This window comes from Cyprinodon variegatus, unplaced genomic scaffold (assembly GCF_000732505.1).
Source record: "Cyprinodon variegatus isolate N-32 unplaced genomic scaffold, C_variegatus-1.0 Scaffold92, whole genome shotgun sequence".
NCBI lineage: Eukaryota > Metazoa > Chordata > Actinopteri > Cyprinodontiformes > Cyprinodontidae > Cyprinodon > Cyprinodon variegatus.
Genome location: NW_015150545.1, coordinates 777,563 through 795,208, shown reverse-complemented (window position 1 = coordinate 795,208; position 17,646 = coordinate 777,563). Strand labels below are relative to the sequence as shown.

Below are 17,646 nucleotides of genomic sequence, written 5' to 3'. Positions count from 1 at the left end.
ATATTCAATTAGCCTACATTATAGTTAGAAATATAGATCCATCTTCATTGTGTTTCTCTTTTTCTTATACATGTTTTCATTTCTTCCTTACAGCTAGTGTCTGAAGGTGAGGGCAGTAACATGAAGGTGCTTCCTATGACAGACACATCTCCTCTTATTGAGGACAGCCAGACTGTTTTGGAGGACTACATAGATGCTGTGGAATACAGACGTGTCGCACTGAATCCCGATCAGCACCAATCAGATCCAGACGACAAATCCTCTACCTATACCCTCACCAATGTTGTCCCTCTGATCACGGACTTCCTGGAGACCTCCTGGAACCCTTACCTAGATACAATCCGCCGCCGCCTTAACAACTTCTGCCATGGAAAATCCTACATTGTGACTGGAATAACAGTTTCAGGGGCTACAGTCAGGCGTGACAACAGGGACCGCCTTTCAATACCAAAACACATATGGATGGGATACTGCTGCCCACAGTTTGACCGTAACTCGCCCTATGAAGTGAGGTTCATGTTCCCTAGTTATGGCGGTTATGCCCTGAACGGACAGGCTGACAATAACGTGGTGGAGGTACCAGTTAAGAAATTGGAAACTTTTCTGAGGAGCCAATCAGGTGCTGATGATGACATGACTATTTTCTACAAGGACTGTGTGTCAGAAAATTCTATAAGGAAGAAAAGATGAGATGTTTCCAGTGTTGCCCTATAAACTGTATAAACGGGGTTGTTTTTTATTTAAACCAGTACAGTGTTCATTATGTATCTTTATATGTTTTTATTGAATTATGGTTTTTAAGGAAAACTAATTATCTCCCAACCCGGACTTATGGTGCAGTTTATATACAGAAAGTACTGCCTACTAGTTACTGAAATCGTACACAATTTATTAACATCATGCATTCAGTGGCAACTTATAAATCCCATTGTTGGGATTGTGCAAGACCGACAGACAGAAGTATCTGAGTTTTGTATATGCCAATATGTAAATGTCCTATGATTGTAACAAACTAAAAGAAAAAAAAAAAAGAGTTTATATAAACAGTTAAAACAAATCTTTATTACATAGATGGTTTCCTCCACTTTTCTTTCTGCGAATCCCTGCAGTTTAAATGAAGGAATCTATTTTTTTTGACCAATTCACAAAGTCTAATGAACTGCCTTAGATGCAACATTAATCAGTTGCCTCCTTTATCGCTAATAGAGCCCACAGATTACATTAGGACAATTTATTAATTAAATGTACGATTTCTTTATGCCATTTTTGTTTGGTGAGTTATGATGCTTCAGGACTTTATGTCAATGACGTATTTAATATTCCTAACATTTTTTTTATAAATATAAATGGAAAGCTTTGAACAAATATAAAAAAAAACATGAAAAAAGCATATTGCACACAGCAGTGAACTGATATATCAACAATTTCTGAATCCATTCTTTTTTGTTTTTTTTAAGCTAGATGTCTCATATTTATCAACTGAGTGAAATCGGTGAAATTCTTTTGTTTGTTGTGCTGCATCCATGTTAACCCGACATTGTGTTTTTTTTATGCTGTTTTAAGAAGAAAAGATTTTAAAACAAACATTTTATGAAGATGTTAAGATTGATTTGATTTCCCTTAATTTGCAATTTAATGCACAAAATTTTTATAAAATTCTAAAAAACCTAAAGAAAACTATGGAAAAGTATTTAAATGAGGCTGAAGAGTTGTCCTGTTTTTATCAGGCCTGTCAGTCAGAAGGTCCCGGGTTCAAATCCTGACCTGGAATCCTTCACATAGTGTTTGTAGGTTTTAGTTGTGCATGTGTATATTCTCTGTGTTTTATAATCCTGCCCCTGGGTGTGGATTTAGCTCTAACTGTTCCTAATGTCTTAACCAAACCCAGCCAGCAGGTGACTACAGACAGACGTCAACCACACTAACTCCTATGTAACATTTATCAGAGTAGATGTGTACTGACATAATCTATATGGTTTACATACACCCTATGCTTTTAGGAAAATATATCGACTGCTGCTCAGATATTCAGAAAGGGATGCTGGGCTCCACATAAAAGGTCAGCTTGTTGCAGGCACACAATTACTAAGGTCTCTAAATGTCCGTCAAGTTTTTTCCTTCCTTAGACCTTTAAATTAAAGAATACCTTAAATGCATTTAGGTCCCTAAATATTTAAAAATTCTGTGTTTAATAAACTTAACATTAGAGACAAATTTCTTTCTTTTTGATAGTGAATGAAAGCTTATTCAAATATATGATGCAAAGGCCACATTGACATGTTTAGGAGACATTAAATATACTGAAGTTTTAAAAAAAAACTTAAACACAGACATCGTCCGACTGACGTGAGTAGAAGATCTGCAGACAGTTTAATATGAAAGCAAAAGGAACCAAAATGACAACACAAAAAACCATATCTGGGGTCGCTTTGGGCCGTCCAGTACCAGTTGAACGTCCTTTGAATTTTACATCCTTTCTGATCCTTTCCTCATCTTGTTTTTTATCACAGTGTCCATATCTTCTGTTTACTACTTTTACCATAATAATAACCCATGTCACAACGCTGAGATCATCTCAGAATGGACTAAAACAATAATAAAATTAGCTTGATTATGTCTTCATTATTTATTTTTAGGGCATAAAAGATTATTTGAACAATGATTATACTCTTAGACAGATTTATTTTGTCATGTTGTATACACGTGTGTATACAAAAATAAATTTTGTTTAAAACAGCTCTAGACAATTTCATTTTTTTAAAGAGCAGCCTTGAAAACATTAATAAACACATTTAAAAAAGGTCTGAAAGGTTATACCTCCTGTGATGTTTAGAGAAATCTTGACATCTAGTGAAAAAAGGGGCAGCTACTTGGACATTCATAAAGCAAAGATGGGCTGACTGTAAACGGTCAGCGTACTAGCAGGTCAGCCTTATTTAGCTCATCAAATGCAGGCTTTTTATGGAATTATTGCTCTCATGGTGTACATTTAATTCAAGGCTTCAAAGATATTCAAAGTTCCTTAATGGGACTTCTTAAGGGACAGTATTTTTATTGATATTTATTAATATTTTATTGTTGGAAATGTTTCATAACAGAAACATAGAAGTCACATTTACTTAAGTACCGGTATTCAAAGTCTTTGATTAGTACGTTTTTGAACCACCTTTAACCACCTCAGGTGTTTTTGAATGCGATGCCTTAAATGTAACACGCCAATCACTGGGCCGTTTATCCCATTCCTTTTCAGCAGTATCTCAAGGCCCTTTTCAGATCTCTCCATAGACGTTCCATCTGATTCAGTTCTGGATTCTGGCTTGGCCACTTAAGACTCTCACAGAGTGGTTCTGATTGACTTATTTCAGGTCTTGGCTGTTTGCTTTTGGTTGGTGCCCCGGTATAAGGCCAAAAGCGCCTTGACGTTGATTTTCAACCAGGGCCTCTCTGAACTCTGCTGCATTTAATCTTTCCTCCGCCTGATTATTCTGCCAGTTCCTCAGGTTAATGCTGAAAAACATCCCCACAGCATGGTGCTGCTACCACCATGCTTCAGAGGGCTATTAATGGTCCAGTGATGAATGGGAGCCTGGTTTCCTAAAGCATCTTTGGATGTTATCATCCCATTAAATGGAGTTCCATAGAATGGCTACAGATTGTGCCTCCTACCTACCAGTAGGTTGTTATCAGTAGTTGTTATTGTTGTATTTATGTTGAATCTGAATATAATTTTAGTAGTTCTTCAACTATCATATAAAAAAGTTGATTGGCATGTAACTCTTGTTGAACAACCCCTCCAAAAGATATCATATCCTGTCAACTGAGATTTTCTCTAAACACCTAATTAAATATGCTTGACTGAAATATGAGGAATTCATTCAAAGTAAAACTTTAAAATGCACTTAAAAAAAAAAAAAAACGTAGGCTGTAAATAAATTAGATAAAAAGTATAAAGTGAATAGAAAGTGAAACTTAAGGTTTTATACATGGCCAAAGTGGCTATTATTAACAATAAGCTGCATAAGATAAGCGGCCATAAGAAACCTAATAGAAGGTAGAGGAGGCGCAGTCTGAAGCCTTTCAATGGGACTGATAACCGCCATTAACGGACATTTAATGGTTGACAAATGGGTGTTTCCTCCAAATGTATCACCTAGCATTCCCACTAGAGTTCAATCTTTGTATTCTCAGATCACACTAGTTATTTTTCATAGTCTAGAAAGTCCTTTATGTGTCTTTGGTTTACTTCAGACATTCTGCTGTGTACTGAGGAGAAGCCTATGTCTGAACACTGTGTCATATAGACCTGATTGAAGGCTCACAGAAATGTTTGACCTTCTGGAAGGTTCTTCTCTCTTCACAGAGGAGCATTGGGGGTATTTGGTCACTTCCATGATGAAGGTCCTTCTCTCCTGATTATTTAGATGGCTGGCCAAGCTTTAGGGAAAACACAGGTGGTTTCACAACTCCAGGGGATCTGCAAACTAGCAGGACATTTTCTGTACCCTTCCCTAGGTTTGCTCCTCAAGGCAATCCTGTCTCAGACAATCTCTTTTGCATGATGCCAGGTATTTAGACTCCAACATGCACATTTAACTGTGGTGCCTATATAAGGTGCATACCTTTTCTTAATCATGGCCAATACAATTCATTAACCATAAGTGGAGGCCATTTTTTTTTTAATTTATGCTTTTTCAGAGTTAAACAGACAAGACAAAAAAGAGAAAAAAATACAGCAAAACAGTACACAAGTACAGCAAAAACAAAAATCAACAAGACAAAAAAGTGTCAGCAAACTGGAGAACTGATAACAGGATAAAAGATGTACTAATTAAACTGTAGAGCATATTAAAGCAAAAGGCAGAGTCAGAGAGGACAACAAACAATTCTGAAGACATTGTGTCAAGCGGATCAACATAAAACATGGGATATCAATAAAAGAAGAGTGCAATAAAGGATGACAGTATTAAGATAATAATGAATAATAAAAAAAAGAATAAAAAAAAAAGAAAAAAGGTCCAGAAAAGTATGAGAGTCATTTTAACCCATTATTTTGAATGTGTCTATTAAAAGGACCCCACACATCAAGGAACTTATCATGATTGTCTGACAAAGAGTGTTGAATTTCTTCGAGATAGATACAGGAAACCATATCATTGAGCCATTTCTTAAAGCATGGAGAGGTAGAGGATTTCCATTCCCGCAGAATAACCCATTTCGCAACCACCAAACCAAACATTACAGCCTGCTGCAGAGACATGCGAAGAGTAATAGAGAATTTAGAGCAACCAAGAATTACCAAATGGTTTTCCGGATATAGAACTTTGTCATAAGCGTTACTATAAAATTTAAATATTCTGTACCAGAAGTCCATAAGCTTAGGGCAGGAGCAAAACAAATGACCCAAAGTCCCATTATCTGATTCACATTTGTCACATGTTGGAGAGACACTGGGAAATTAAGTTAAGTTAAGTTTGGTTTTAGAAAAGTGCAAACAATGGATAACTTTGAATTGAATAAGTTGCAATCTGGAATTAGTGGAACAGGTTTTGATCCTTGACAGACTCAAATTCCACATCTCATCAAGTGGAGGCCATTTTTGCAGTTGAAACGTCTCAAGGACGATCAGTGGAAAAGCTCAATTCGTAGCCTCATGACAAAGGCTGCAAATACTTACACTATATTGCCAAAAGTATTTGCTCACCTGCCTTGACTCACATATGAGCTTAAGTGACATCCCGTTCCTAATCCATAGGGTTCAATATGACGTCGGTCCACCCTTTGCAGCTAGAACAGCTTCAACTCTTCTGGGAAGGCTGTCCACAAGGTTTAGGAGTGTGTTTATGGGNCATTCCCGCAGAATAACCCATTTCGCAACCACCAAACCAAACATTACAGCCTGCTGCAGAGACATGCGAAGAGTAATAGAGAATTTAGAGCAACCCAGAATTACCAAATGGTTTTCCGGATATAGAACTTTGTCATAAGTGGCGTTACTATAAAATTTAAATATTCTGTACCAGAAGTCCATAAGCTTAGGGCAGCAGCAAAACATATGACCCAAAGTCCCATTATCTGATTTACATTTGTCACATGTTGGAGAGACACTAGGAAATAGCTTATTAAGTTTGGTTTTAGAAAAGTGCAAACAATGGATAACCTTGAATTGAATAAGTTACAATCTAGAATTAATGGAACAGGTTTTGATCCTTGACAGACTCAAATTCCAAATCTCATCAAGTGGAGGCCATTTTCGCTGTTGAAACATCTCAAGGACGATCAGTGGGAAAAGCTCAATTCGTAGCCTCATGACAAAGGCTGCAAATACTTATTTCAATTATGTTTTCCGGTATATATGTATGAATATAAATTGGAATAACACTGTAACATAAGTAGATGCAGAAAAAGTTAAGGGTTGTAAATACTTTCTGGATGCACAAACAATAAAACATTGCTAAATCTGCTAAAAAGGTTTGTTTCTTTGCAAGACTGATTAACCATATTGCTAGATAGGATGGAAGGCTTTTCGTTTTCTTTTCTGTTGGTAGGAGATGCATTTGACCCTTTGCTGCTGGTTACTGAATGTTTTTCCTGTCAGTGGGTGGATCTGCTCTGCCTAAAGTCCATCACTTTGCATACTTTCTCCAGATTACACAGAGGTGTGAACACGTGTAAAACCTGCATAACCTTTTCTGCTGAACATCACAGAACAAACTGAGACACATTCCGATATTAAACACAAATTCAGCAGCAGGTGGATTTGGGTTGAAGACATTGTTTCATATTTTGATTATGGCGCTTTGGCTACGGATGGGCTTCTGGCTTGCAAGCTTATCACTGGCAGCGGTACAAGGGCGAGTGGAAATAGAGCTATCTCCAGAGTGCAGAGAATTTCTCTACATGGGAACACCACCAACAGGTCTGGAACACCACTCTGTTAAGTACATATGTCAGTTTTACCGCAAGAAGCCTCGCTATGTGACTCTGTACAACATGGAAGATCACATTCCTATTTACTCTGCCTACATCTTTAAACGCTCGGATGGGGAGAACTGCATTGATGTTCCCTGGATGTACGAGCCACAGGTAAGGAGAGCAGGAAAACTGGTCGGACAACTAAAACATTGAATCAAGAAGCGATTACTTTGCTTTTTTGCATGTTTTTGCCCCATGCTTCATTTCTTGATGACATGTAATGACATGTGTCATGCTTGTTCTCTTGTTCTGTGTCCTGCACAGCTGTCCACTCTTACAGAAACAGAAGAGATGCAGCCCTTTCCTCATGGTTACATGCACATGAACTTTGAAGACGCTCAAGCGATTCTCGACGACTACACCAACGCAATACTCTACGAGCGAGGGACCCTGAACCCAGACGAGCATCAGAACGAGCTCGAAGACAAGGCCTCCACTTACACCCTCACCAACGTCGTCCCCATGGTGCCCGACTTCAGCAACAGAATCTGGAACAGACAGGAGCACATCATCCGCAAACGGCTGAACAACTACTGCCGCGGGAAGGCCTTTATTGTGACCGGGATAACCACGTCAGGGAAGATGATCCGTAGAGAAAACATGAACCGGATCGCCGTGCCCACCTACCTGTGGTCGGCTTACTGCTGCGCCGACTACGACCACAACACCCCTTTTACAGAGCGCTTTAAGTTCCCGTCTTTTGCTCATTATGCCCTGAATGATGATGAGAATAACGAAGTTGTGGAGCTCACCGTCCCTAAGCTGAAGGAGTTCCTCAAGAAGACAATGTTTGTGAATCAGAACTTTCAAATTTTTCTAGGGGACTGCAACCCTATATCATCCGGGAAAGCTGACTAAGAAAAGTATTTTAGTTAAATTGTGAGTTTAAAGAAAAATAAAGTTACTACTAATAATAATTTCACTCTATGAAAAATATACAATAAAAGCTTTTTAACCAACAATATAAGCAGAATTTTATCATAGCATATTTTTTTGTGGCTTGTTAACACATGTGACAGTGATTACAGAACTTTATTTTCTATATAAGATTTCTTATAGTGTCATATAAGGAAAAAAAAGAAAGTTACAGACAAGATGATGTTCAGAACAAGAACCCAGATTGAAATACTACCATAATAAAAATCAGTTAGGGTTGTTGTTAGCTGTTCTCATATCACACCTAAATGAAATAAATGGCTCATTGCCAGGCCTCTGTGGAGCTGACTGACCTGCTGATGAGGGAGTTTAAATAATCAAGGACTAGGACTAGGCTTGGGCATCAATTACTGAAACAACCTCAACATTTTAACATAAAACATTGCATGAAGTTGAAATATGATTATTACATGACATATTTACAGCTTATCAATTAGTAGAATGGGACCTGTGTGAAAAGCCTTAAAAGGAGGTATGTAATCATCCACCACAAGAACCATAAACTCTCTAAGTTATCTGTCAGGAACATTATTTTATCTTACAAAAACCTTCTGAATGAATCCTCTGATTATATATAAATAAAATGTTGTATCAAGCTGTCTTTGGTAATTTTTTTAAGCCTAATTTAATATTAGAAGTGTCAGGTAGGGCATGAACATCATTTTCTAGATCAGGGAACTGCTTGTAAATGAATGAATAGGAATGACAGGAATGGTATGGAGTTTCAGCAGCTGATTAAGAGATGCTGACAAAGGTATTACCATCAGATGATTTGAGGTGCAGCTGAGAAATATTTAATCTGTTTAAGCCCAGAATATTTTTTTCAAACCCCCAAAACCAAAAATAAATAATAAAAAAAAAAAACAACAACACAGCTATTCTGGATTTTTCAGTCATTCACAGAATTTGTGACCAAGATCTCACACCTAGGAGGTTGTTACAGCCATATTGAAACAGATAAAATAGTGCAACAACGTCAGTTAACTTTTAAACATTTCAATATTGAAGTCCAGATAATGTCACACACATTGTCCAAACTTGGAACCTGTAAATTAGCCAGAATCTCCATCTCAATTTTGAATAGAAATAGAAAATGATTATGTTGTGACAAATACATTTTGAAGCCTATCATTTGGATCATAAAGGCTGTCTTTACTGTATTATTATAGTTATAGTGTGCCATCAAGTGTTTTTGAGCGTTCAGATAACCATGCCAGACTCCACTAATATTCAGCTCTTGTGTCACAGCTATATAGCAAGCCTCTGCTTCACCATTAACATATCCAGGTATTGTTATTGTTGACTAAAACATAAATGTATTCATCTTCGATCCCTTTTGTTTAAAACCTGATTCACTTTTAAAAGCCCTACTTTGAAATTAAACGCTGATATGTGGTTATCTTAATTTATTTAATGGGAGGAGCAGTAGGTTGCAGACTCTGGACTGGAGGACCTTTGTCTTTCTAATGTCTTATATGTAGTTGTTTAAAAAACTTCCTTGTCATTATTCAACTTCACATTCAGCCTCTGAAGTGTTGGAACGCCAATACACAATCCCCCAATGATAGAAAATCTGAGAAGACTAGTCCTTACATCAACATTACCACTTTGTTAACATTACCACTCGGTTAAGGTTGTAATAGCTTATCTTTTTGATTTTTTATACATCTGTCTGTTGATTTTTTTTTAGCTAAATTAAGTCACAGATTGGCGTATGGAAGTTTTGAAAAAGGCCTTAAAAGGTATAAATATAGTTTAGAAAAGTGTAAGTCATAATTAGTCATTAGGTTAAATATGATTTAAATCTATAATATGTGAAAGCATGCACAGTATTTTCAGAATTTATTTCTACTTGTTTCCTTTAAAATGTGCAGCTTTCTAAGATGTCAGCATAAAAAGGGAAAAGACTGGTTGAGGTGAGGTAAATGGAGCTAATTCAGCATCAAACAATGCTGTTATTTTCTTTTTAATTACTTACTTTTGCGTGCTAAATAAAGATAGATCAGGTAATTTTATTGCTAGTTTAGGTTCTAATCTCTGAAGATGAGTTTCCTCTGCAGACATGGGCATGGATCACATCTCTATTTTAGTTCCTTGTGAAATTTAAGACAAATGCAAACGCTGGATTAAAGCCATCCATGTTTCTCCTGCATGTATTCCACAAAGTCATGCCAGCAATGTGAAAAAGAGGTGCGATAAAACGCTCTCAGTGACTGATAACATTCAGTACCTTAAACTACTTCTAGTTCACTTGCAGCAATTTGAATATATGGAAAGACTTTACGATGCGATATCAGTTGGAAGCACTGATGAGGCAGGAAGGGAAATGTTGAGTCGATAGAGCCGAAACGGAGGCTGTACTTTTTGGACACTGGAAATTGCAGCCTCATTCACCAGAGGAATCACAAAGACCTGCAGGTGCATCCAGAAAGTGAGAAAAAACAAGCTGCAGCGACGATGCCTACGTCTGCAAACCGAGTGCTTTCCCTGGCAGCTGTTCTGATGGTGCTCACCTCTGTGGTACAGCAAGGGGTCCAGGCAGGAGTAGTGAGCGACTTCAACCATGCAGAGCGCTGCAAGGACTCTCTGTACATGGGAACTCCACCGAGAGGATACCTCGGCAACAGCTTTAAGAGGATCTGCCAGAGATACGAAGATAAACCCCGCTATGCCACGGTCTATGACCCCCAAAGACACATCCCCATCTACTCGGCGTATACGTTCAAGAAGTCAGATGGAGAGAAAAAGGTGGACTTCCCCTGGATGTTTGAACCTCAGGTGGGTTTTAATGTATCATCCTGTTTAAGTTAAACAAATTAGAAAATGTTTTCTATTTAAAATCCTACTTCTATCCTTTGGGAACTAAGTTTAAATATCACAAGGGCCTGCCTTTACAAAGAAAACTTTGAGATAGGCTCCCTTGTGGAATAAAAAGTAAGGTTTGATTAGTTACACAGTAGATCTACAGAAATATTAGCAGGATTTTTACTTCTCTCGACAGTTGGCATCAGAAAAGAGCAGCAGCAACATGGAGCCTTTCCCCCAGTCTACAAGCATGCATATGAACTTTGAGGACACCCAGGCAGTCCTAGAAGACTACGCTGACGTTGTTCAGTATGAACGTGGCCAACTAAACCCAGACGAGCATCAGGCCGACCCTATGGACAAAGCCTCCACCTACAGCTTGACAAACGTGGTGCCTCAGATAAGAGAGTTTAACCTGGGCCCCTGGGCCGAACACCAGGACATCATCCGCAAACGCCTCAACAACTACTGCAGAGGAAAGGCCTACGTCATCACCGGGGTCACCACCTCGGGACACACCATCCGTCGCAACAACATGGACAGAGTGGCTGTGCCAGAGTACATGTGGTCGGCCTATTGCTGCACGCAGTTCGACCAGAATGCCCCGTACTTCGTGCGCTACAAGTTTCCTGTGTTTGGGGCGTACGGGCTCAACGATCGCATCAATAACCAGATGGTGGAAGTTCCCCTGAAGAATTTAGAGAAGTTCCTTAAAGGAAGGATGGATGTGGACAAGAACTTCCAGATTTTCTACAATGACTGTGTGCCAGATAACTAAGAAAATCTATGTAATGATAACTTAGATGTTATAAGTATAGAAGTTAATAAAAAAAAGCCTGAGCTTGTTGTAGTTAGAAAGAAATTATACATTGAATTGAACAGATTGACAGGAACTAGGAGCATTTTAGTCAATTTATTACCCGATTATCCATGTGTTATACTATTAAGTATCAATTCATCCAGATTCATTAATATTGTAGAAATGCAGATGTATCTTATGTCAAATCAGTCAAAGACATAGGTAAAGGCATAAGATGGTCAAAGGGAGAGCAACTCAAAGAAAAGGGTTCGCTACCATCATTCCAACTAAACATATAAATAAAAAATCCAATAAAAAACGAATGTACACTAAACTTTTTAAAATCTATTGTTCCATTTATAATTTTATTGCCTTGTGTCAAAAAATGACCTGAAATAAACAACATGCCAGTTTGAAACGCTCCATTTCCTGAAGTTTTTTTTTTCTCTATACTGATGGGTTTAGAAAGATTTGTTTCGAATAGAGTAGAAAATCCCTTTATTGTCCCACAATGGGGGAAATAGTGGCATTAGAGCAGCAAAAGGTTACAGCAGAAGTGGTCACACAATGAGGACCTTAGAAAGTAAATAAAAATAACAAAATAAGTTAGAGTTAAGAAAATAAACAAATAAGTATTGCACTGTACTATACAGTGTTTCTGCAATAGACAAATGATCTGTATCTGGGGAGTAAATAATCAATAACAGCTTTGGATTTTTAAAGTAATGGATATGTGAAAAATAACAGCAAAACCAGAGATGTGCAAAAATTACAGCAGTATGTTATTTAAGTGACTAAGACAGAAACTGTGCAAAATAAGCCTGACTGTAACAACTTATTGAGGTTGTTGGGAACAGTGATGGTTATAAAATCTCCCAGCTCCTGAGAAGAAGGATCTGTGATAACGCTTCCTGGTGCATTTAGGGTGCAGCAGTCTGTCACTGAAGGAGCTTTCCAGTTCTGCGTCAGCTTCATGTTGGGGTGGGAAACATTATCCAACAGATATATTACTTTAGTTAGGGTCATTTTGATCCCCTGTCCTTTTTTGATCCAAATCCTATTATTTCCTCAAATCAAAATGCAATTTCCAGAAACCTGAAGAAGAAAATAAATAATCTGTTCCTACAATAAATAAACAAGAATCTGAAGTGAATGTTTTGACAGCAATTTATTGGAACCATGGACAAAAATTATACCAGATGAATTCACACTTCAACCACTAGATGGCACTAGAGCTAACGTTAACATATTCCGTCAGTTCATTTCTCTCTCATTTCCTCTCTGCAGCTGTCTGAGGCAGACAGAGGTTATAAAAAGAGGACTGGTCCAGTGATGAGACTCGTTTCCATGACACCCAGCCCCTCCTCTGCAGCTCTGTCTCCTCCAGCTGTCTCCCATAGTAATGAGGATCAACAACTAGTAGGTAGCTCCCCCTGTCCCCGGTACAAACCCCTAATATACCCTTAGAGGAATTGTCCCTGTCTCCTCCCATCATGACTGGAGAACAGTGCTTCTCAAAGTGCTGATGGAGCTCCTCCACTGCAACCTGCTCCAGCTCTGCTCCTCCACCTCTGACATGCACCACCTTACAGGGGACATCATAGAAGAAGTCCAGCACCAAGGAGGCTTCAAAGGTCCCTATCCACTCCTTGGAGCCTAAGAAAGAGCCTGGTTTGTCCCCCATGGTCACCAAGGCTTTCTGGATCTGAGGGAGGCTTGGAGCGACTGTCTCCTGCTTTGTAACCAGGGAGCTATTAAAGTAGATCCATGAAGCCATGGTCTGGATGGTTCGGTATCCACAGCCCCATCCTCTGTCATCTTGTCCATCACAGCCATAGTGAAAGTACAGGTAGTCTCCTCTAAGCAGGGAGCGTTTCACAGGATCTGTCAGTGGATCAGAGAGACCAGCGTGCACATTCTTTAATAAAGTCTCAATTTTCTCATTCCTTTCATTTACAGTGTCACCCCAGTCTATTTTCCCATCAGATTCCATTTTTTTCACGTCTTTAAAGGAAAACAGCAGGATAAAAATCCACTTAAAGATCCGAAAAGTTCCAGCTGAATGTTTACTTCCGGGTTAGCAACGTCACTTCCGGTTTTGTGCGGATAGGGGGAACGAAATGATGGCGACGACCTGAAGCAACGATTAAACTGTTTTCTGGAGGTAAATCCGCTCGTTATATCGATAGTTTATCAGCTTTATATTTTTATCCAGAAATTAATTGCAGGGTAGATTTAATTATTTATGTCGGTCGTTTCTTTATCTTTTCTGTCATCGTGCTTATTTATTTCAGCTGGACGCTGGTTTATGTCGTAGCAGAAATGTCGACTATAAATATTGATTATTATTAAATATGTAACGAAAATGAACAAACAGAGAAGCAAAATCGTTCGACGGTTTCTTTTAAATCCACATTTTTCGATTTAGTATCCAGCCAGGGTGTGTGTGCGCTCCATTTCAGAGCCGGGGCGTGCAGGCGGCGCAGCGGTTAGGCGGGGTTTAGCTTATTGGATATTAACCTTTGTTTAATGATGGAAAAAATCCTCCTCTGATCCAACAGCAGTGCAAATAAAAAGCCACTTCGTTTATACTGGTCACATAAACGTAACTTTGTGTTCTGGAGACCAAGTTTTCTAATTTATGTTGAGCACAAGGTGGAGGGTTTGTTTGGCTTTCAGGTGTGACCTGGTGGATGTGATCCCGTTTCATATTTTCATCATGGAGTCTATATCTATTTGTCTTAATTCAATAAGTAAATGAAACAGGCAAATAACCACTGAATAATAGAATAATTAGTTAATCTTATAAAATATGAAGGAGTAACATGATTTGAGGTGAACTTGAGGTGTTTTTATAGACTATTGTATCTTTCTGGTCAGTTCTTTCTCATGCTAATACTTTTTCTGTTTGACTTTCTTAAATGCTGAGGTTAATTACTTATTATTTTTTTACATTTATGTGCTCTGTTTTATCTTTTAAATAAGTATGCAAACAAGTCTTTCTTTTCTTCATCTCAACTAGAAAATGACTGAACCACGCAACCCTGGGATGTCCGCCATCCCTCAGAATAACCCCACCCAGACTGAGACCAGCGCCCAGGCGGTGGAGATGGATCCAGTGGAGTACACTCTGAGGAAGCGTCTCCCCCGGAAACTTCCAAAGAGGCGGAACGACGTCTACGTTAACATGAAAACCGATTTCCGGGCTCAGTTGGCGCGTTGTCAGAAGCTGCTGGAGGGTGGAGGTCACAGGGAGATATGCGTCCATGGGTTGGGTCTGGCTATCAACAGAGCGATTAACATTGCACTGCAGCTGCAGGCCAGTAGTCAGGGGGCTCTGCAGCTGGCTGCCAACACCTCCACAGTGGAGCTCATTGACGACCTGGAGCCTGAAGATCCTGACGAGGCTGGAGAGCCCATGACACGCACGCGTAATAATTCAGCCATTCATATCAAAGTTTTCTACCCTGTTCCTCAGTGACCTAAAGATGTTATCTGTTGTATTTCTCATGAAATTTCTTATTTTTAAAAATGTTATTTCTTTTCTTAAAGAAAAAAAAGAACCAATGTTTTGTGTAACATTTTTATGTTGCGACTCATAAATGAGCAGAAAACCAAGAAGTGGTGTGTGTTTTCAGGTGAATCCTCCTTAATAGAGACTTGTGAACATTTATGTGTTTTCCTGCTCATCAGACATCTTAACCTGCTGATGTATTGTCCAGTAGTTTGCATGTCTTCAAAAAAAAAATTGTCTCAAAAAAATGGAATCTCCTGCATGTTATGAAAGTGTGTGCTATTACCATAAATGTCCAGTAGATGTCAGTATTTAGTACCAGTGAGTAAATCTGTCTGGATATTTTTCAGCAGCTATTCTTCAATTATTGCAGTTGCATGTTTTCCCATTGTTTACAATATTCAGCTAAGCTTGAACTGAGTTTATTTGTTGCCTTTACTCTTGATTGTTTTTTGATGTTTGTTATAAAATTTCAGCAATAAAGACCATGTATTTGGTTTTATAAAATAATTGTTTGAGCCTTTCTTCAAGACGTACTCATATGAAAGAAATGCAGGTTATGGCCCTACACAATCAACATTGACTGTGAGCTCTGTAAGGTGTTTTGGATACCAACAGCAGTGCTCTAACTCACAGATAAATGAACAAGACTTCCTGTTGACGTTTTTTTCCACCTACTTTATCCAAGAACAATATTTTGTATTTAAATAGTGGATTTTTGCAGCGATGGGACAAAACAATACAAAAAACAGGAAAGAAAATAGACACACATCCTCAAAAACATCTTGCACTTGCACAGCGACATATAAAAATACAGGAAAATAAACAAGGAAGAATCCTTAATTATTGAGAAATGGCTGGGCATCCCTTTAAGAGAAAACCTAAAATTCCCAGGGTTAGAAGATTGCATGTATGTTTAATGACGTAAAAATAGAATAAGGGGAGGGGGGAAAAAACAAGTGTTAGCGTCAGGTTCTGGAAACATTTTTTTTTTTGCAATTACAGCTCTACAGGATGTTAATTGTAAAACTTTCCAGGCAGTCTAGCTATCAGTGTTTGGAGTCAGGATGAGTGTTGGGGTTAGACAGAATCTAAAACACAGATAACAGTTCCCATGCAGTGACCTCTGGCTCTCACACTACAACTATCAGCTTTGCGTGCCTCTGTTCTGCCTGTTAAGAGAAAACCATGCAGTTTAACACAGACGTTCAGATACAGAGTTTAGAAAAAAAGTCAGAGCAGCTTTATATTGCAAATATTTGCACATGTGCAAAATTTCCAGTGTACAAAAAAGGTAAGCATGACAATGCGGTAGTTTTAAATGGTAAGGACCTGTTACACAAAGACTAAAAAGCCTAAAAATAGAAAATCTGTATAAATAGTTCCTACACAACAAAAAAAATTATCCAATATTTTACTGACCAATTCTAACAGACAATATCTCTGAGGCATAGTTAAATAAAAGTCAAAGGCATGTTGGTGAAGTCCCAGTTTTGCTTCTTTGTAACCTAAGAGTCTAATTTCCAGGTGCTATTAATAATTCCAGGGTGTTTGGTTCTGCTTTACCACTGTGACCAGACAGACACACTGAAAAGTTCAGTCTCGACTCACACGTTTACATCAACTCAAAAAGTGCAAGAGCGTGCCTGTAGAACAGCGATTGGAGCAGTGCTTTCCATCGGTATCTTTTTGGTAGGTGTGTGCTACAACACGTTCACGAGACACATTTACATTCCATGGCGCAGTCATCTCCTGTCCATCCAAAGCCTTGCAGGGACAATCCTTTCCCTCCACCCTCTTCATATTTGAGGGCCGGTCCTATACTGCATCCAGCTGCCACTGTGCAGGTTATCAAGTTCCACCACGTGCCTTTGGAAACACAAAGTACTTTGGCTTGGAGTGAGCCAGTCTGCTGATCAGCTGACGTCTTGCTTGCATGGCTGTGCATCCTTAAGGAGAAGGTGTACTTTGCCTCGCAGGAAATTGTGGTGAACTTGAAGCAGTTCTGCTGCTGAGGACACCGTCCATGTTCCCTCCATTCCCACAGTACTGGCAGGTGGGGTATATTCCTGGAAATGAACACAAAAACACGTGTTAACTCAAATACAGATAACTTTTTTCAGCCCAAGAGTCATTTTTAAAGCTTTAGAGTTTCTATGGCCTCCAAGAGCAGTTTTGCGAAGTCTAATAAGTTCCAACAAAGGCTTACAGTTTAAAAATTAGTCTTATGATACCTTTCAAGTGATCCATTGCCTGAGTCTTGCTATTTGAAAAATGTAGTTTATTGCATCAATGGAAATTATACAACATGGTACTTGGAATCTGCTTTCCGCTTCCTATATAAATATATATATCATTTTTCCCTCCCAGTGTTTTATAGTCATTACACTGTCACAAGTACAGCGCAACATAGGAGCAGTGTGGGGATAAGGGTCTTTGCTCAGGGACCCAGATTGGCAGTCGGGGGGGTGGGTTTTGAACTTACAACCTTAGGCCCCGTCCACACAAAGTCAAAACTGATATTTTCCAAAACGTTTGTCGTAAAGACGGAGACGTAAAATAAATGTGATCGTCCACACGAATGCATGAAAACGCTGCAAAATGTATGCCAGGCCTGTAA

The 17,646-nt window shown here is 38.7% G+C and overlaps 6 protein-coding genes across 6 annotated transcripts in view; 4 read left to right on the top strand and 2 right to left on the bottom strand.

Moving 5' to 3' along the window:
* Positions 1-1,004, top strand: part of LOC107084113 (endonuclease domain-containing 1 protein-like) — a 2,255-nt gene extending 1,251 nt beyond the window's left edge. The window contains exon 2 of the mRNA XM_015373793.1: positions 94-1,004. Within this exon, the coding sequence (XP_015229279.1) occupies positions 94-690 (597 nt within the window). The 3' untranslated portion in view covers positions 691-1,004. The remainder of the gene's footprint in view (positions 1-93) is intronic.
* Positions 1,005-6,699: 5,695 nt separating this feature from the next.
* LOC107084111 (endonuclease domain-containing 1 protein-like) lies at positions 6,700-8,668 on the top strand. Its single transcript, XM_015373792.1, has 2 exons — positions 6,700-7,083; positions 7,237-8,668. The coding sequence occupies exons 1-2, from the start codon at positions 6,790-6,792 to the stop codon at positions 7,828-7,830; spliced, it is 888 nt and encodes a 295-aa protein (XP_015229278.1). The 5' UTR covers positions 6,700-6,789; the 3' UTR covers positions 7,831-8,668.
* A 1,578-nt stretch (positions 8,669-10,246) lies between these two features.
* Positions 10,247-11,917, top strand: LOC107084109 (endonuclease domain-containing 1 protein-like). The gene is made up of 2 exons (XM_015373790.1): positions 10,247-10,686; positions 10,910-11,917. Exons 1-2 carry the CDS (start codon positions 10,366-10,368, stop codon positions 11,489-11,491), a joined length of 903 nt encoding a protein of 300 aa, XP_015229276.1. The 5' UTR covers positions 10,247-10,365; the 3' UTR covers positions 11,492-11,917.
* A 710-nt stretch (positions 11,918-12,627) lies between these two features.
* On the bottom strand, positions 12,628-13,602 carry ufsp1 (UFM1-specific peptidase 1 (inactive)). Its single transcript, XM_015373773.1, has one exon. It carries the CDS (start codon positions 13,503-13,505, stop codon positions 12,783-12,785), a length of 723 nt encoding a protein of 240 aa, XP_015229259.1. The 5' UTR covers positions 13,506-13,602; the 3' UTR covers positions 12,628-12,782.
* pop7 (POP7 homolog, ribonuclease P/MRP subunit) lies at positions 13,572-15,525 on the top strand. Its single transcript, XM_015373774.1, has 2 exons — positions 13,572-13,676; positions 14,535-15,525. The coding sequence occupies exon 2, from the start codon at positions 14,538-14,540 to the stop codon at positions 14,991-14,993; it is 456 nt and encodes a 151-aa protein (XP_015229260.1). The 5' UTR covers positions 13,572-13,676; positions 14,535-14,537; the 3' UTR covers positions 14,994-15,525.
* Positions 15,526-15,717: 192 nt separating this feature from the next.
* The window catches only part of epo (erythropoietin), a 20,332-nt gene continuing 18,403 nt past the window's right edge, over positions 15,718-17,646 (bottom strand). Inside the window, exon 5 of the mRNA XM_015373791.1 lies at positions 15,718-17,095. Within this exon, the coding sequence (XP_015229277.1) occupies positions 16,943-17,095 (153 nt within the window). The 3' untranslated portion in view covers positions 15,718-16,942. The remainder of the gene's footprint in view (positions 17,096-17,646) is intronic.